This window comes from Empidonax traillii, unplaced genomic scaffold, assembly GCF_003031625.1.
Source record: "Empidonax traillii isolate 1590-97213 ecotype Southwest subspecies unplaced genomic scaffold, ASM303162v1 scaffold364:size1245619, whole genome shotgun sequence".
In the NCBI taxonomy this organism is placed as follows: domain Eukaryota; kingdom Metazoa; phylum Chordata; class Aves; order Passeriformes; family Tyrannidae; genus Empidonax; species Empidonax traillii.
Window position 1 is genome coordinate 506,952 of NW_020955557.1, and position 18,329 is coordinate 525,280.

At 40.5% G+C, this 18,329-nt stretch overlaps 1 protein-coding gene across 1 annotated transcript in view; it reads left to right on the plus strand.

The window, feature by feature from the left end:
- Window positions 1-18,329, plus strand: part of SLIT3 (slit guidance ligand 3) — a 482,804-nt gene that overhangs the window by 403,119 nt on the left and 61,356 nt on the right. The window contains exons 22-24 of the mRNA XM_027892706.1: window positions 5,729-5,800; window positions 10,197-10,360; window positions 14,247-14,371. Coding sequence (XP_027748507.1) covers window positions 5,729-5,800; window positions 10,197-10,360; window positions 14,247-14,371 — 361 coding nt within the window. The remainder of the gene's footprint in view (window positions 1-5,728; window positions 5,801-10,196; window positions 10,361-14,246; window positions 14,372-18,329) is intronic.

An 18,329-nucleotide genomic window follows, 5' to 3' on the forward strand; every position in this document is an offset into this window, starting at 1 on the left:
TGGCAGGGAGGGTTTTAATGAGCAGGTGGCTTTCACTTGATCCAGTATTCATGAATACTTTCCCACCATGAGCTCCAGTGTACTTGTACTTGGGTGCAATATGTCCAGTAATGACCAGAGCAGGTAAGTGCTAAACTTCTAGTGAAGAGATTTGCATATTTGCAGGATGAATGACTTTTCTCTAATAGTTCAGGGACAGGAACTATCATGAAAACAGGCCTCCAAAAGACTGCACAGTCTTGTCTCTTCTGCTTGAACAGTGTTGTGGTGCCCTGAGGGCTTTTTTCTTTGTCTGTAAAAACTTGATCATATTTCAGAGTGCAAGTTTCCATTGGATGCTTCAGCAAGAGAGTCTTCATGGAAAACTTGGGCATTTTCAGAATATTTTCTGTTGATTAAAATTTATGCAGGCAGGCTTTTACATAAAAGAATGCAGTCTGAGGAAAGTTAGAAGCCCCCAAACTAAAGCACTGAGTAAGTCAGTGGCTGGGCATCAGTGATGTTGAGATGCCTGTTTGAAATGTTTTTGAGTTGTGAATGAAATTTCACCTCATGTTGACTGTGGCACACTCAGAGATATCCATGTGTGGGTTATTTCTTGGGAGGTCCTTTTCTGCACTCTTTCTTTCCAGTGTAGCTGCTTTCAGCAGCTTTCTGGATTGAACAATTTGCTTACAGTCTCTTCTGGAAGTCATCTTTATATGGTCTCGGAGTGTGGGCCTGTTCCTTTCAGCAAGGAGCCCCTTCCCAGCTTTCCTTAGGCATCTTCTGAACTGATTCCTGCTTCCATGGTGCATTTACTGCCTCTCTTGCCGTCAGAAACAAACCCCAGGCTGGGTTTGCTCGGTTGCTTTGGTGGACATGCCCCAGGGGCAGCTGTCAGGACAAGGTGGAAAAGCCACTTTCCTTCCTCCTCCCAGCCCAGAAATATGAGTGGGTCACCACCACTTGCACAGTAACTCGAGGGAATAAAATAAATATCTTATCTGTGCTGAGATTATTTAATGTGCTGAAGGAGAATGGGCTTTTGTCAGGACAGAGGAGTTGAAGAAAATGTCCTGAGTGCTTTGGAACTTCGCATTAATATTATCTGTTGGTTTGTTTGGTTTTTTTAAAGTTAGATGTCATTTACATGCACGTGTTAATTAAAAGAGCAATGGGTGCTGTGCACTGACTCCATAAGTGTGGAATCAGAGTGTTGACACGGGCAGCCCTGCGACTGTGGGAGCAGAAAGGCAGCGCTGCTTGGCCGAGACCTTTCACTGTGGTTTCAGTGGTAAAAGAGATATCTAAGTTTCAGCCTCCTCAATTACAAGGCAGCTCTGGATTCCCAGTTTTCATTAGTAAAAACAAGAAAGATACGTGAGTTGGATTTGTTGCTTCAAGTTTGGCTTGGGAGCCTGATTTCCAGCGCACCAGGACGGTCACATTTGAGCTGTTACATGAGACCTGAAGTTCAGCCACAGATTAATATATTCTGTTTCATGGCCAAATAAATTATTCCATATGGAGCTGTCTTCTGGCCTGCTTCTGATATGCAAGCTAGCTTGATTAAAGCTAGTGTGGGGCTCTCTCCCCTGAATTACAGTGTAGATAAACCATGCCTCCCTCTTTCCAATAGCCACAATTTGTCTTCTCCCTTCTGCCCTTGCAGGCCACATATGGACAGAAACAAAGGGCAGTATTTTAATAACAACTGCAATGTTTTTGCTTTTTAAAATAATTTGCTAATCAAATTGAAAAAATATTTTCCTCCTTCAAGGGAGAATCCCCCCCCCTACACTGTCTTGCACAGAGCAGTGAAACGAAGCCTAAGTGGGAAGCTCTGCCTCATCTCCCTGCATTTGGAAGCCTCCAGATTGATTTGATTTATTATGGCCCACAAAACTCTGGTATCAGCTACAACTTCTGCCACGTGTCATCAGTGTTGTTACTAAAAATCAATTCTCCAAAGAGAAAATGGTTTCCAAGCGACACTATGAAATCTGTTATTGTCAGTTATTTATTATCCGCGCTCCCAGGGGAACTTAAAAGGGAAAACATCAGCAAAACAATTTCCACATTTTTTGTGATAAAAAGAATACAGGGATCTCATTACCTTTGACTGTACATGCCTTTGGAGGTAGCAGAGCCTTCTCGTGCAGGTTTCTGTCTGCCAAATTACGTTCTCTTTATTTTGGCCTCTACAGTAAATACAGTAAATATGTCTTTGAAAAATCAGAATAATCATGCATGTATGCTGCAACTGGTCTTTGACAGATATTTCATCCTGTCCTCCCTCTCTTACGCTTTTCAGCACAATCCCAGCTGACAAAACTGCAGAGTCAACATGTTTATGTCTAAGCCTTAATATCTATCGGTGTTTACACAATCAGGCCTTTAATCTTGGTCTTCACATGGTTTATCCATAATGGCAGCCCAAGTGTGCTGAGGACCACACGACACAGAGTCTGGAGAATTCTTTTAATAAGCAGAAGTTGATTTCAGTAAGTTTTTGTGCCAAAGCTATTACAGTGAAAAATTGTGGGTTTGTTTTTCAGTTCATTTGTCCAAAGCTAGTCTTCTTAGAAATTAAATGTAAACAGATAAAGGAAACTGAGATTGAGACAAATTTTAAATATTGGAACTTTCTGGAAGACCTGAACAGATTATTTTAAAGATTATTTTTATTGTGTAATCACATATTTTTATATGGGATTCAGTTAAGAGGCAAAGAGCAGAAATCAAAATACTTTTTCAGGTCACTAAAGAATTTTTCCATATTAGATTTTGGGGAAAAAAGAATAAAATGATCTACTGGATATTCTACTCAGATGAGATATTCTACTTTTGCTGAAAGCTGATGGATATTTACTGCAGTTCAAAACTCAAGTAAACAGTAATATGTGTGATGATAAAGCTCCCACTAATATTCTTTGGGCACAATGTTGGAACTGATTTTTGGAATACAGTTTAACTGCTGGGTGCTGCACTGATTTGACCTAACACAAATATTTGGTTGGTTTATTATCATTATTATTTTATTTTGCATCACAGAATGACTACTTGTGCCTGTCCAGACGATCTGTAAAAGCTCTGCAGTTGTGCCCATGGAGCAGGGACACTGAGGCTTTCCCACTTTCCCCGGCATCCGAGCTGTGCTGGTTCCTGCGGGGTTTGGCATCCTCAGGGGTCACTGTCAGGGTTTGCCCCCATGGGATGTGGCTCTGTGAGCTCAGCCAAGCCTTTGGCCACTGACAAAACATCCCCCCTGTGCCTGCAGTAACCCAATGCTGTGGACAATGGGCTGGCAAGGCAGGACGTGGGAAGGGTTAGCGAAAGAAAAACAGCCCAAAAAACCCCAGCCCAAGAGGATGTGCTGAATTCATTTCCCTCCCTGAAGACAAAGGAATAAGTTAGTGAGATTAAGTTTTGACTTCAAGAGTTAGTGTGTTTTGTTACCCTGTCCTCCAGATGAGATCCACATCACCTTAAATCCACACCCCTGCTGCTTACCAGTGTTTAGACAAGAGGATCCCTGGAAGTTGTGCTTTTGAGGGAGAACACACACATCAGTGTGTGGGCTTTAGCTGTCCTAGTGTTGAAAGATTTTATTTGGCCATTTGCTTATAAGGATTTTTGATATAAAAATGAGCTCCTGTTGGTGATCCAAGAGCAAAAAGATTGTGTTGCACTATTGAATTACCTTGCCACTGTTTATTATTGTGAGTTTTAAGTTTGTTAGCATTTGTCATTTCGTTTTAGCTGCCTGGGTGATGGTGTTGCTGACATGATTTTTTTAATTAAAATGCAGGCATTTGCATCCGTGAAACGTGGATCTCAAACATCAGTGTTTGAGATATGTAATAAAGCCAGTCATTTTTAAATGGGTTGTTGTTTTTGCTGGGATTGTCTTCTTGCTGATAAGTGGTTATGTCATTCTTCAGCTTCTCTTGGAAGAAGTTTCCAGTACACCTAGGAAAGAAAACGTCCCCCTTCACAGAACAAACACAACTGATACAACATGAAGATAAATATAAGTTCTGCTGTCTGTTCACAGAGAACCATCTTGCAGATCTTTAAGCTTTTAAAAGATCAGAAATTAGGAATGGCTGCTTATTTAAATGTACTCACATCACTGAAGTCTGAAGGAAGGAACCTTTTGATGACAAGGCCTGATTTTGCATCCTCAATGCCAACAAAACCACTCCTTATTTAATAGCTGCGGGGTTTGTCTCAGTCAGTTGGTCGTTCTGTATAGAATTAGAGTGTGTTTTATCTGGAGTTACTGTGTGGGAACTCATATCCTTCCTGTTCCTGGTCAGATTAATTGCTTGGAGATCCATCCTTTTATATGCCAAGTTATTACTAATAGCCAAAACCAAGGTGTGCTTAAAAGAAAATTTCAAAATCAGGATGTGGGGAGGGGAAGCTTTTGGCACACTGGCAGTGAGAACTGGAGAGAGGTGCCAGCAGGATAACTGCTGCAGTTTTTGTGGTTTTATGCTCTGTAGAAGGACATTGCAGCACAGTGAGATAGAAAATGCAGCTGCAACGAGCTGTGAAATGGGACTGTGGTGACGTTGCTTGTGCTCACATAGGTCACAGACTCAGGGATACAGGACAAGGAGGATCTTCCCCTGGCAAATTTGTCTTTCCTTGCTGTGTGTGCTGACATAAGGCAGGGTGTAAAGGTAAAATTCATAACAGTTATAAGGCATCATGTAGGTCCTGGTGCAGCTTACAGTGGTGTTAGGGAAGGAAGGATGCAAAAAGAGGTGCTTTTGGTTTCATTTGGGGCTCTTGTGTTTTTCTGTGGGTCTAGATTTGGTTTATTCTAAATCAACTTAGTGTTTTGAGAATATGTACATTGACAGAAATAAAAGGTGTGATTGCATTGTCAACAAATCACCAGGTAAGTTAGAAAATAAATGACTCGAGGGCAAGAGCTGCTACAAAACTGACACACAGCAGCCTTCTGTTTTCCTGCCTCCTCTGCCATGTCTGGAGCACTGACAGTAATTCCCATTTATGCTTCCCTGTGTAACCCACACATAAATGTATTCCTTAGAAAAGAGATAAAGTGGATGCTTAAGTTGCCCTGGAAACAGGGGAGAGCTCTTGCACAAGGGTCCTGAAAACCCTGCTAGAAAAATGTTCGTTTCTTTGCACAGGGTGAATAATGTCCTAAAACAACCAATTTCAAGTAGCACAAATGTACTTGTCAATTGGGTTTTAAAAACACCACACATGGAGGTATTTCCTACTGTAAGAATGGGAAACTAGAAGGGGAAAGCACAGCTATATTTACCCTCGGGGACCCTTGCTCTCTCCTAGGATCTTTCTGAAGTCAATATTTAATTTAACTTTCATAGTTCCTATTTTCCCTGTTCTGTTTTTGCTGTGTTTCTGGCCAATGGGATTTTATAAGAGGACACAGGTCTGGATCTGAGGGTCTGCTTGTCATCAATACGTTTTTAATGGCATAAATAGTATGTCACCTCTTTAATTTACAGCCGTAGTCACCAACCATTCTGATTGCATCATTGTTGTAAATGCCGGCATTCAGAAGTAGAAGTAATAAAGCATAAAGTGTGGAAGCTCAAGAGTTGTGAAGCTCATAGAAACTCTCAAAGAAACAGAATTAAATACCCTTTTTAAGCATTAATCCTTTTACTTGTGTAGTAAAGGGAGCAGGGAGCAGACAAAATACTGTGGTTTGATACCTTCCGTCTTCTCTCTCTTCTAGGACACTCCATGGAAACGATATTTCCAGTGTTCCTGAAGGTTCCTTCAATGACCTAGTATCCCTGTCCCATCTGTAAGTACTTCTGCCTGGGTTCATCTGTTTGATTGATGGTTTCAGATTTATAAACCAGTACACGTTATTAGCAATTTAGGATTGCGTAGCTTTTCTGGGTTTCCTGCTCACTTTTCATATTGTGCTCTGGATATTCATAGTGCATCTGTTCAAAAGAAACAACACAAAAAAAATATACTAGAACGTGTTGTTATTAGTTATAAAAATATTTTCTTAAGGAAAACCAAATGAGCAAGTGTGACAGTTTCCTTCTCTGTGGGCTTTAAGGTTCGTGTTGATGTGAAATGCAGAGTGTGTTATGGTCTGAGAGTGAGACAGGAAACCTCCCACAAAGAGCAAATATTAAGCAAATGTGAATTCTTCCCTTAATAAGTGTCATATGTTTTGCATACTGGAATGTTGTCGGTATATGAACTTGTTGATGAATCACTACTTCAGACACATCTATTTAATCACTTGAAAATTGGTCATTTCACAGCACTAATACTTCATTCCGTAATTTGCAAAAATTATTAGACATTTCAGGAAATTACTGTTGTCCTGGTGGAGGTCCAGGATATTTTTAAATGCAGTTCAGTTGTTGAAAGAACTGTACAGACAAATAGCTGCAATGGCTACAAACTCAACCTGAAGTGTTGCAGTTTGTGCCAGAAAAGTGACCAGACAGCGCTTTTTCAGTGAGATAGCGTGTGATGCTTCTCATTATTAAACCATACATGTAAAGGAAAAGTGATTTTGTGTAGCATGTTTCTTGATTACTGTCCTCAGGTTATCAGAGGCTTGGGCAGGTCTTGGTCCCTGTGGGAAGTGGACGAGTTTCACAGGCTCATATGGGTGTTTTCTGCTCTGGTGCTGGTGGACACACACATTGAGACATACAAACAGTTATGTGTGCATTTAGCATAGGTTTAAATCTATCTTTTATCGCTTTGCAACCTCCAGCGTGCCCTCCAGAACAGTTCCCTGGAGATAAGATTCAGTTTGTATTTACATATTTTCTCTATAGAAGGTATATCCTCAGACTGTGTGTTTCTGTGTGGCAGCTTTCTGCCTCTGTTTCTCTCTGGACAATGGAAATTAAAAATAGATTGGTGGGGGCAGAAATCATGTGAGCAATCTGGGCAACTTGAGCTGAGAAATAACCCTATTTGTTTCCAGCTTACACCTTCATATCATTTGATTTGCACAAAATGTATTTGTTTTTCTCGTTCCCAGTATAGTCAAGTCATTTTGTGTGTTGTTTAGACTGAGCTGAAGCCCTGTGCCTCCTTTTGGAAGTGCACTAACACCTTCCATACTGGGGATCTGGCTTCTGGGGGTATTTTTAGAATAAGAGATAAACATATCGTGCCCCATTTGTTTGGATTTCCCTCGGGGTTCACTTTAAATGAAGTGCAGATACAGTTTTCCTGGGTAAACTGGTCACCTTAGGGAGTGATAAAACCCCCTTTGGCCCAACACAATCTCTGCAGTCTGTCTGTTTGGATATATGTGCTGCCAGAAATGTAAAATACACAAGGCTCAAATGAACAGTAATAAATAGGATCCATAAAATAAATAAGACCTGTCTGGGGTGTAATTTGCACAGTTGAACAGTTGAATTTTACAGTGCAATTGTGCTCTCCAGTTTCTTAAAGAGGATCCTGAAACTTTTAGCAACCACGATGGATTTGTTCTTCACATGCCAGAAAAAGCTGTGCTTGCTCAAGCTAAGTCATACATAATTGAAAATAAATGCATTTTGAGCTCTTCCTCATATATAGGTCTTCAAGGAAAGAGCATGCACTTGGAGTCAGTTTGAAAATTATACAAGGAGTTGCTACTCATTGAACTCTTAAAGCAGAGGAGAAGGAAGTTTTATCTTAAGTGCTCAAACTGTGTGCAAGAGTGGGATAGGTGTTATGGCAGAGAGGTGAGTACCAGGGCTTTGAGCCTGGGCTTCCTTTGTCAGCAAAATTAACCCTTTAGAATTGCAAAGGGGTATTTGTGTTGCACAGACAAAACTTCTGGGTTTAGTCAGGGTCTTTTGTAACAGCTTTAAGTTGGTCTGTAACTGGAAGAACAAAACTGAAATCTAGATACTTCCATCACTTTCTCCACAGCTGTTTAAAGAAAATGTTCATTCCATTTCCTTTGCATTGTAAAACATTATATGACTGTAGTGCAAATATTGTAACAAACTCTGCAGCTGATACAGCTCAGTTTGTATGTGCTGTAAACCCACTGCTTTTGTTTACTATTTATTACTTTATTTACTTGAGTCACACAATTGTCTATTTAAACCATGACTCTACTAAATTTTGTAGTCCGTGCCAAAAATGTTACAGCACTCCTGGAGGATCAAGTGTAATATTACTGAATATCAACACAAAATCCGCTGGGGTGGAACTGAGACCTTTTGAGTTAGGTCAGTTCCTGCACTTGTCCTCACCATTCAGACATCACCCAGCTCTGCTACTGAGTCAGTGTCCCAAACACTGCCCACACATAACCTGCCCCCTGGGCATTCCAGGGATTCCACAAACCCTTGGTAACAGGTGCTGGGGACAGCAGGTATTTCCAACATATTTCCTATAAACAGCTCAGATTCCTAATCCTGGTGAATCGTGTCGTCTTTACTCAAATTTACATTAATTACCTATTAAAATAACCCTTCCCCTTCTTTGTTTTTTGTTTGTTTGTTTGTTTGTTTTTCCCACATTATCATGGATGAATTTATTTTAATGGACTTTACTGAGTTGCCTCAAACCAAAACCTGGCCAGCATTTGAAAATGCTGCTGGTGGTATTTCATTACAGCACAAGATATTTTTACCTTCTGGAAACATTTTGCTGTAATGTGCAAAGAAATTGAGAGAATATGTTAGAATTCATGAATGAAAATACAAGAATTTACTGGAGTTTCTAGAAATAATAATAATTAAAAAAAAAAAACACACTAAAAAAAACAGCCAAAAAAACCCCCAGCAAAGCACAAAACACAACCAGAAGAACAGGAGGATACATGTAATAATTTCTGCAGTTGTCAACAGTGTTATTGGGAATAATTTCTAGTGTCTATAGAGCAGTTTTATTTCTAATGTAGTTTATAAATATTAATTGACATGGTAACTAGCTCTCTGTTGTCCTCCCACTCCCATTTTTTATATGGCAGTTGCTTAATGCTGAAGTTGATTTCTCAATCCAGCTTTCACTGCTGCATTTTATTTGACCTTGGACAAGTGAGCCAGTTGATCACAGTTATAGGGTCAAAAAGCCAACCCAGTAGTTTTTTCCCATTGCAAGCAATGGATTTACAGGAGGAGTGGTTGGATATTTTTTAATGCTGTGCTGCAATACACATTTAATTTTGATGAATGAGGTCCAGACAGGGTTTGAACCTCTGAACTCTCATTATGAATCTGTCTAGGGCACAGTGGGTTCATTAGTCACTCCAGTAGAAATGAATCAACAAATTTACTGAGGTTTCTATCTTAACATCCTGTCTGATATGTTTTTATTTGAAAGAAGCTTCAGTTTAAAGTACCATCTTAAAAATAGTTTATAGCATATGCAGAAATTTTAAAGTCTAAAACCCAATTTGAATTACTGGTTTCTCTACTATCTCTTCCCTGTGCTAATCTTTATTTAGTTCATTTTCTTCTAATGGCAATTCAGGTGTTTTATGGCTAATGTCTTGTGTTTGCTTTGAGCAAAATAAATTCAGACATTCAACATGCATTTCTTCACACTTTCAAAAATCATTTGAACTGACTTTTTTGAAGTCTGGATTCTGTCTGTAATTGACTGATTGCCTGAAAAGACACTTTCTCTAAGAGAAAGAGAAGTATAAATGATTCAAGGCAGCACCTAAATTTAAGGTGAAAAGGTTTGTTTTCTTTTGGATGGATGTCCATAAATAAAGAAGTTCTGAGAGTTATCATTTCACCATATAAATGCGTCTTCTTCAGCTATATGACCTAACTCAGATGAAGGGTTAAGCAGCAAATGTGTTTTCAAAGCCATAAATAAACTTAGCAGACACCAGGGTACAGTTCTGAAAACTGAGGTATCCTCTGTGTGTGTCTCATCTGGAGAGGAGTCATTAACGTGAGTCATCAGGTCCAAACTGAATTACACAATTCACTGCTTGAATATGCTCAGGAAGGACAAAGAATTAAATAAAGGAAAGCAATGTGATAAATTTTATGAAAGCAATGTCTAGTAGCATTGCTGGAGCGCAGTTGTTTAAAAAAAAAAGGGACTTCTTGTTAGGTATTTTATAACTTCCCTACCTATAGTGACGAGAACACTTCCCGAATACTCACCGGATCTTTCCCGCAGGACAAAACGTGCCTCGGCGAGGTCAGAGCTGTTGTCTTTGCCAAGTAACCTCTGCTAATTGTTCTATCCCCCAGGGCCCTGGGCACCAACCCCCTGCACTGCGACTGCCACCTGCGCTGGCTCTCGGAGTGGGTGAAGGCCGGCTACAAGGAGCCCGGCATCGCCCGCTGCAGCGGCCCCGAGGCCATGGTGGACAGGCTGCTGCTCACCACCCCCACCCACCACTTCCAGTGCAAAGGTAGGAGCCATCCCCGAGCTCCCTGCCCTGTCCTGCTGCCTTCCCCCACAGGCACGGCTTCACTTTTGTGCTCTTGGGTTTAGGGTGCGCTTGAGGGCGCGTTGGGTCTGGCTTTTGCTTTCTGAGCCATCACCGTCCTTCCATTTTGCATTTCCACGAGGTGCAGTTATAGCAGTAAAGCCAGGGAACCTCGCTACATGTATATATATATATTCCTGTTGCTCACACCAGATTATACCATGGCACGTTAGCACATGGAATGCTAGAACTTATTGGGGCAAATAGATCGGTCTTGGCCTGTGACCTACCCCAGATAACTTGGGTAAAATAAGTTACTTTAAAGTGTAGAGCACTCTAGTTATCAGATATACATGCACTTGAAAACTGAGAAATCTTCTAGAAAGCAATGTTTAGCTAAGGCACATTTTAATTTGCACATCTGCAAGCTGTTCTCATCAGCGCTGTATCAGAAGCTGCAGATTATGGAAAACTTGTCATGTTTGAATGGAGTGTACATTGATTCAGGAGAGGGTTGAGGTGCAGCTATGAACCATGAGGGGTACTCAGTGACAGGAGTGTGCTGCACTAGAGAGCAGTCAGACAACCAAAAAGGAGCACACTTTTTTATAGATAAAGTAAGTAGCTCATTAGTGACTGAAGATTTGGACATACCTCTGTGTTCTCATCGTAAAAGAAGAGGTTTAGGAGGTCTGCTTAGGTTACCAGCAGGTACTTGAAGGTGGAGGTGTATTTATAGTGGAAAAGATGGCTCAGTGGCCTCTCTTAGAAATGGAAATGAGGGCATAAAGCCTGTTTTTATGTGTCTCAGAGTGCCATGCACATTTACAGTACTGCTTGGCAGGGTGATTTTATAGATGCTGGGATTAAACTGCTGAACAAACAAATAAAGGTGTTGAGGTGGGTTTAGAACACAGGTTCCCAAGGCTGAGCTGAATTTTATGTCCTTTCAGGTATATCCTTAATAACTGTAACCTTATAATTTAATTACTTTGAAATTTCAGTCTCCAAACTATCAGAACTCTGACTGTAATTATCAAACTACAACCTTTACAGTGGTCTCTCAAACGTGAAGTACAAATACACTCTAAGTAGTAAAAATATCAAATAATGCACTTGTTCCCATGAAGTGAACCACAGAAAATAATTGCATTTATATATTAAACAGGATCTGTAAAGTAATCCAGAAAGAGAAGCTGGATGCTTTCTTCATTCTGAAACCAAGATATATCCATAGTTATGCTCACTCTCTCCCAAAACTAAACAAGCAGCTCTTAGGCTAGAGAGAAGTCTGTGATCCAGGATATTAAAATTAGCTGTATGGTTTTTTGTAAATATTATTTCAGTCCACTAGAAAGGTGGTGGACTTCTAATATCCCAAAATGGGACTTTCTACTGTCTCCATGCCTTTCTTTATCTGAATAGAAAAGAGGGGAAAAGTGTTGATTTGGAGCTGGTCTGTGGGCAAGAAGAAACTGCTGATGGTCTGGACAAGTGGTAGCAGAGTCCAAGAAGCTCCAAGCCCTAGGAAAATTCAGCTTTGCTCATCACAATACATACATTTTGAAAAACAACACGTGATTTGGTAGTCTTACTGCACCCATTTCCCCTGTGCATGTTTAAGGCTCATGCTGTCCTGTCTGGGTGCATGTGCAGCTCCAGTTCTGGAGCTTAGGGAGTGCTGAACCCTCTAAATCCCCGTGTCACTGTGGCAGGAGTTGGCCCATCCTGAGCTGGGTACTTTGAGATGCAGTGTAAAGGTCCTGCACAGATGTCCTCTGTGACCTCCAGGAACTTTTATATATATATATAAAAAAAAAAAAAAAAGAAAGCAGTTTAACTTATTCTTGTTAAAAGCGTGTTTTTAGCCTGTGACTGAGCAGGAGGTTATGTCTCAGCAGAGCCAAGAAAATAAAAGTGTGTAATGTGCAAGTCATGCAAACTCAGCTCTGTTTTTTATTAACTTGCCCTCCCAGCTATGCAGTAGAGGAAAGGAATGTGCTGGGCTGAGGGCATTTTGCTATATGGATTTATAAATCAAATCCACAAGGGCAAACTAATGAACTACTTAACTGCTAGGAACTAACACTGTTCTTATTAGCTCCTACATTGATTAGCTTTGATCTATGCTACAGGAATAAATGGAAAATGTATGTGTGTGTGTTATGAAATAAATAAATAATAGAACAAATTCTTGCTTACTGACCTCTAAATCTGGAAGAGCAGCACTGTTGCCTGGCTCAGGAGCTCTCCAAGGAGCTACCTTCGTTTATTCTTTGTATATTTTACCATCAGCACACAAGTAGCTCAGATATGTCGCATTCCAGCCCCTGTCAGTGCCAGAAATTCAGGTGTGATTTCCTCTTGCTGCCCCAGCTCCAAGGTAAAAAGGGGGGCATTTAGTTAGATATAAGCACAAAGACAGAAGAGGATGACAAACAGTTGTTTATTAGGAGGTTTTTTTTGGATTTGTTACTTGTTTTGTGTTTTTTTCCTCGTTACTGAGTGCCCTGAAGGCACCACCATCAGTGCAGGACTAGGGCACAGCCCTTACCTGGCAGGGGCTCTTCAGATGAGACCCCTTGGTTCCCATTTCTGCTGTTCTTACCCCTGTTGGTGCTCTGCAAGTGTTCAAAGTGAGCAGAGAAGGTTTTTAGCTCATGCAGGACGATTCAGAGCAAATGCCTGACTGGAAGGGCTTTTTCATCCCTAGTTCTGTTAACTCTGGAGCTCCACCTTCTCCCAAACATCAAGTCATCAAGTATAAACTTTTTTTCATTTTCAGGATGTTTCATAATTTACTCCTGCTTACTACTTACAATGCAATATCAGAAGCTCTGTGCCCACTTCTGATGAGTACAGGACCTATTCTAAACTATTTTAAAGGATATTTCCTTAAAAATGAAACAAAATTATTTTAATATTATTTGATATCATTTAAGCTCTTTTAAAGTACTAGGTTTTCTTTTTTACATGTAAAAGCCAATGAGTTAATACTCATTAATAGTTGAAAGGAAAACATTTTAAAAAATCACAATTCTTTAACTATGAATATAGCTGTCTAAATTAGCTTTATGTAAAATCTTAACAATAAAATAATGATTGACTTGGGACCCCAAGTGTATTCGGTATTGTTTTGGTCTGTGTTTGTTTTCCTGCTCACCCACAAACATCACTATTTGTCTGAAAGGTTTCTGTTACATATATGAGGTTTATTAAATGGTTTAAATATGGTCATGTGTATTTACCTGAATACATTTACATTTTGCATATTTGGCTTTTTTTGCATTTTGCTAAGATAGCTGAATGCTGATGTTCATTCTTCTGGGCAGAATAGGAAGAAAATAAGTTTTTAACTTAAGTTAAAATTAAAAATGGTAGAACACCTTTCACCTAAATATTCCCCTAAGCCTCTAACTAAATCTTTCTTGTGCATGTTTTTTATTTATGCTGTTGCATCTGCACTTTCATTCTTGTTATCAGCCATAGAAATGTCAGGTTACAGTTCCCTGGGGGTTGCTGTTTCAGGATTTCCAGACTGAGAGAAGGAAAAATTGCTGAAAGCCAAATATACATACATACAGATATATATATATATATATATATATAACCCACTCTCTGGAGGTTCCCAACATGGATTTTTTGGTGTATGTTTGCATCTTCAGAGTATAAGCATCATTGAGACTTTCCTAGCACTTGATTTAAGCACTTAAAGCCTCTCTGATCCCTGGGAATCCCAGGCTGCTGTGTTCGTGTGTCTGTGCCAGCACAGGGTGAAATCTGCTTAGGAAAAAATGTATGTGTGTGCATGGGAAGTGTCAATTTTGCACTCCAGTTCTCCATTAATGCAGTGTGTCTGCCTTTCCAGAGCCAGCAGATCTCGGTGTTGTTTCCAAGTGCAACCCCTGCCTCTCCAGTCCGTGTAAGAACAACGGGACGTGCAGCAGTGACCCAGTGGAGCTCTATCAGTGCACTTGCCCTTTTGGTTTCAAGGTATGACTGCAGATGAGCTACATGAAAAGCAAGAGCATTTCCCCTTCCCTGCTGGTCTTTTAATTGTTGTACCATGTCAAGTTTAATTGTCACGCACCACGTCAATTTTACAGGCGGCTGGGCTCAAAAAATCCCTTACTCAGGCACTGTGTGTGTGACATTTCAGCTCTGCCCCTCTACAAATTCTACCCCCTGCTGTTGGAATGGCATTGCTTTAATGCTTCAACCACACAGATCATCCTGAGCAACTTGCTCTAGCTGATCCTGTTTTGAGCAGGGTGGTTGGACTGGACACTCTCCAGAGGTCACTTCCAACCTCGGGCGTGCTCTGATTCTGATTCTGTGATGTCATTTCATCCTTATGGAATGGCAAGTTGGTTTTATCTTCCTTTTAGTTTCTTTTCTTTTGCCAGCAACAGGGCAACCACTTTTTAGGCTCCCAGGCCAAAGAGGAGGCAGTTCAGATGAGAATTAAGAGCCAGTTTGGTCCCTGGTGACAGGATGTTGATACCTGCTGGTTTGCATCCGTCTCACACAGACTGACTAAGCAGAAAGGTGATCACTGATCAGACACAACCCCTAATTCAGCTGTCTCTGTCTTTGGAGCACTGATGTCCACAGAGGGATCTGCACATGTGAGTCCTGTGGATGCCAGGCATTGTGGGCACGCAGTGCCAGCTTCCTGATAATGCTGGAAAATGGGCAAATCGTGTCATTGAGTAATGGAGGCCCTTCAGCACTGACGTACAGCTCCCCTTGCTCACACTGCATTGTGACAGCTTGAGGATACCAAGACACTGCCTCAGAGCTGATATAGCTGGAAATTTAACTCAGGAGCCAGTAGCTGAAGGATTAAGTATAAGTAATAAATGAGGCATATGATCTGTTCACAGCCTGGAGGGTTTGGATGTTATGGCCAAAGAAGTAGGCTGCATCCTGCAGACTGGGATTTTATTTGCCTCTTTGGATGTTTCCTACAGTCTTGGTCAGTTGAAGCAGATGCTCATAAAACATGAAGTAATAAGAATTATTACTTTGGGGAAAAAAAGAAGGGCAAAACCAGACATACATGTGGGAAGTAAGCACAAGGATCCATGTGTTACATTTGAGGTAGGATTTAGGAATTAATTGGTTCTGATGATATCACCATTTCCCTTTTCTGTTTGCCTGGGATACATCCCAGAGTAATTGTGGTAGATCTCTGAAACGCTGGAAAAGGGAAGATGTCAAGCTCATTTTTTCTTGGCCCCCACGCCTACTACTCAAGAATAATAACAGTTCCCCTAAATAATTGAAAAAGCCATTGGAAATTTCCTGTCATTAAAAATCATTCTGCCCATTGGCATATCAACCAGCAACTTTTCTGGGATCTTAAAAGACCATATTGTCAAAAATTCATTTAACTGAAACTACTTGATAATGATCTGTTTATCTCCTCGAGTTAATAGAGGAACAGCCATTTTAATTTTATGTTTAACATGAATTAGGCTGAATTCTTGAGATGGGAATTCGAAAAGTAAATTATTTCAGAACTAGGAGAAAAATAAATTAATCTTTTTGTATGTCTTACTTTGAAGGGCACATGTCATGGAACAGGTATCCAAGTTATGAGCATCTTTTTTTTTTGTCCTTAGCTTCTTGTTTGGTGGTTGTTTTGTTTTGTTTTTTACAGTACTTCTTATTCACAAATTCTCTGGTATAGATTCATTTGAACTGCTAGAAGTTTATTAAGTTTGTATTTATGAGGGGAGGATTCATTATCACGAATCACCCTCTGGTGATATTGGCATTTTGTTGTGCATTAAACCTCAGGATGCATCTTTTTCCTTGGAAAGGGTTTTGATAAACGCTTCAAGTGACCCAGTTCAAAGATCTCAAAGAGCATCCAGCTTTTCTCCTCTCTCACACACTTTCTCAGGTGACATCAGTGTGTGAATGAAAAACCCCAAACCACTTGTGAGCTTGTAAGCACCGAGCTGTCAGCCAAGCGTGGCACAGAGCAAACAGACCAGGCATGGCACTTGGAGCAGGGTTTAAAAAATACTGCCTGGATAACAGTTCAGGGAGAATTGGTGGAAATTTAATAATAAGAAAAAAAAAAAAAAAAAAAAAAAAAAAAAAAAAAAAAAAAAAAAAAAAAGAAAGAAAGAAAAAAAAAAGAACTGTGTGTCTTTACCACAGGTTTTTGAATAAAAATGAAGTATGACAGGTCCAAATGCAAACCATATGAAAGGAGCACTCTATCTACCACGCAGTTCTCCACCAGAGATTCATGCTAATTCAATAACAATACCTTGCTTCCTTCTCACCAGCCAGCACCAAACAGCTCCATCCATCTGGAAGCTATTTCCCAGACCTTGATAAATTGCCCTAAATCTGCCCTCTCAGCATTTGTTTTTCCTTGTTTGATGTAGATTTTCAAAAAAATCCTGTGTGGAAGAGTGCATCAATAAAGTGAAAAACCCACCCATTTTTTTTCAAATGAAAGCTGACGGCTTTATAATGTTCCCTGGGTAGAGACAGTGCTCATGCCAGCCTTCAGATAAAACCAGTGGGCCAGCCAGCAGAAAGCCACCTAAGTTTCCAGTTGCCAAAGTGGTGCCTGATGAATCAGGGTGTTCTATCAATTAACTGCATTCTCAAAGGCCTCTAGTCTGATTTTTGTGATCACATTGACGATGACTCCACGTCTGACTTTTCATGCTCACAAAAATGTTTTTGCTGTTGAATGTGTTCCTTTTATGGGGCTTTTAGCAATGTGCAGTGCTGCCCTCGGTGGTCTGAGTAAATTTAAAAGTGAGATAAGTCATGGACCACCTGAGCTGCGAGGCCAGAGGGCCCCAGTGGTGTTTGATGAGGACAGAAATAGAGATTGCTCACTCAGGAAGGGGCAAGGCTGTGCTGATAACAATCTTTGCTGCTGCTCTTTCCTTAAAATGGGTGATGAGTGTGTTTGCTGTAGATAAGCCATGGTTGAAACAGTGCTGTCGTGGTTGTTCTTTGGGGTGGAAGCCCCAAAGAGCAAGAGCTGGTGGGAAATTGCCACCTCTAGCAACTGCCAGGATCACTGCCAGGAGCTCCAGGGTGCCACCAGTGCTGGCAGGAGGTGGCTCTTCAGGTCACAAAACTTGTGTTTTCAAATTAAACACAGGCATAGGTGTAATTATCCAGCAGGCTTTTTTTTTTTTTTTCTTTTCACTCCATAGCATTCTTTGAACGATTATTTAAATAATGTGTGTGGTTTAGATTGTGAAGTGTGATTGCAAGTAGAGAAATGGAGCTTTCTTCTGCTGGAAATGCTGCTGGCCACCTGCAGAGCCAGTGTGTGTGAGTGCAGCTGGGGGCTGGTAAATAGATAACAGCACTGTACCAATCCATTTATCCTGCAGAGTGTGTGGCTTTTAAGTATTCCCACTGATATCGCAAAATTGAGTCTATGGGTGTTAGAATTCAACAGAATAATCAAACTTGCAATCAATAAGCCATTGAGAAGGGATTCACTTGAATAGCTGTAGTAAAAACTGAGGTAAGTGAAACCAACACAATGTATTTTGCCACTGCTGCATTCTGAAAATGCCCTTTTGGGGCTTTTTGGCTCATTTTTGTGTCTTTTATACGTTGGGGTTTTTTTCTTAAAACTGAGGTAAGAACAAGTGAAGGAGAATAGTTTCCTTCTTTCAAACAGAATTATTTGTAGAACTGAGGTAACAGTTTAAAATACATCTTTGTTTTATCTGAAATGAAAGAACATTGCCAACCCAGAACAGGAAACACAGTGCCTACCTACAGCCTCTGTGATTGCTCAGGTAAAGGAGCCAGAGCTGCTGGGATGCAGGGATGTTCATCAGCTCTGGGTTCTGCTGTTACTGAAAGCTGTCTGAAAGGGAAAGTGAAGATAGGTAAAATTAGCATAGCCCATATCCCACCATCAGCACCAGTTGCTGATGTGTGTCTGTGG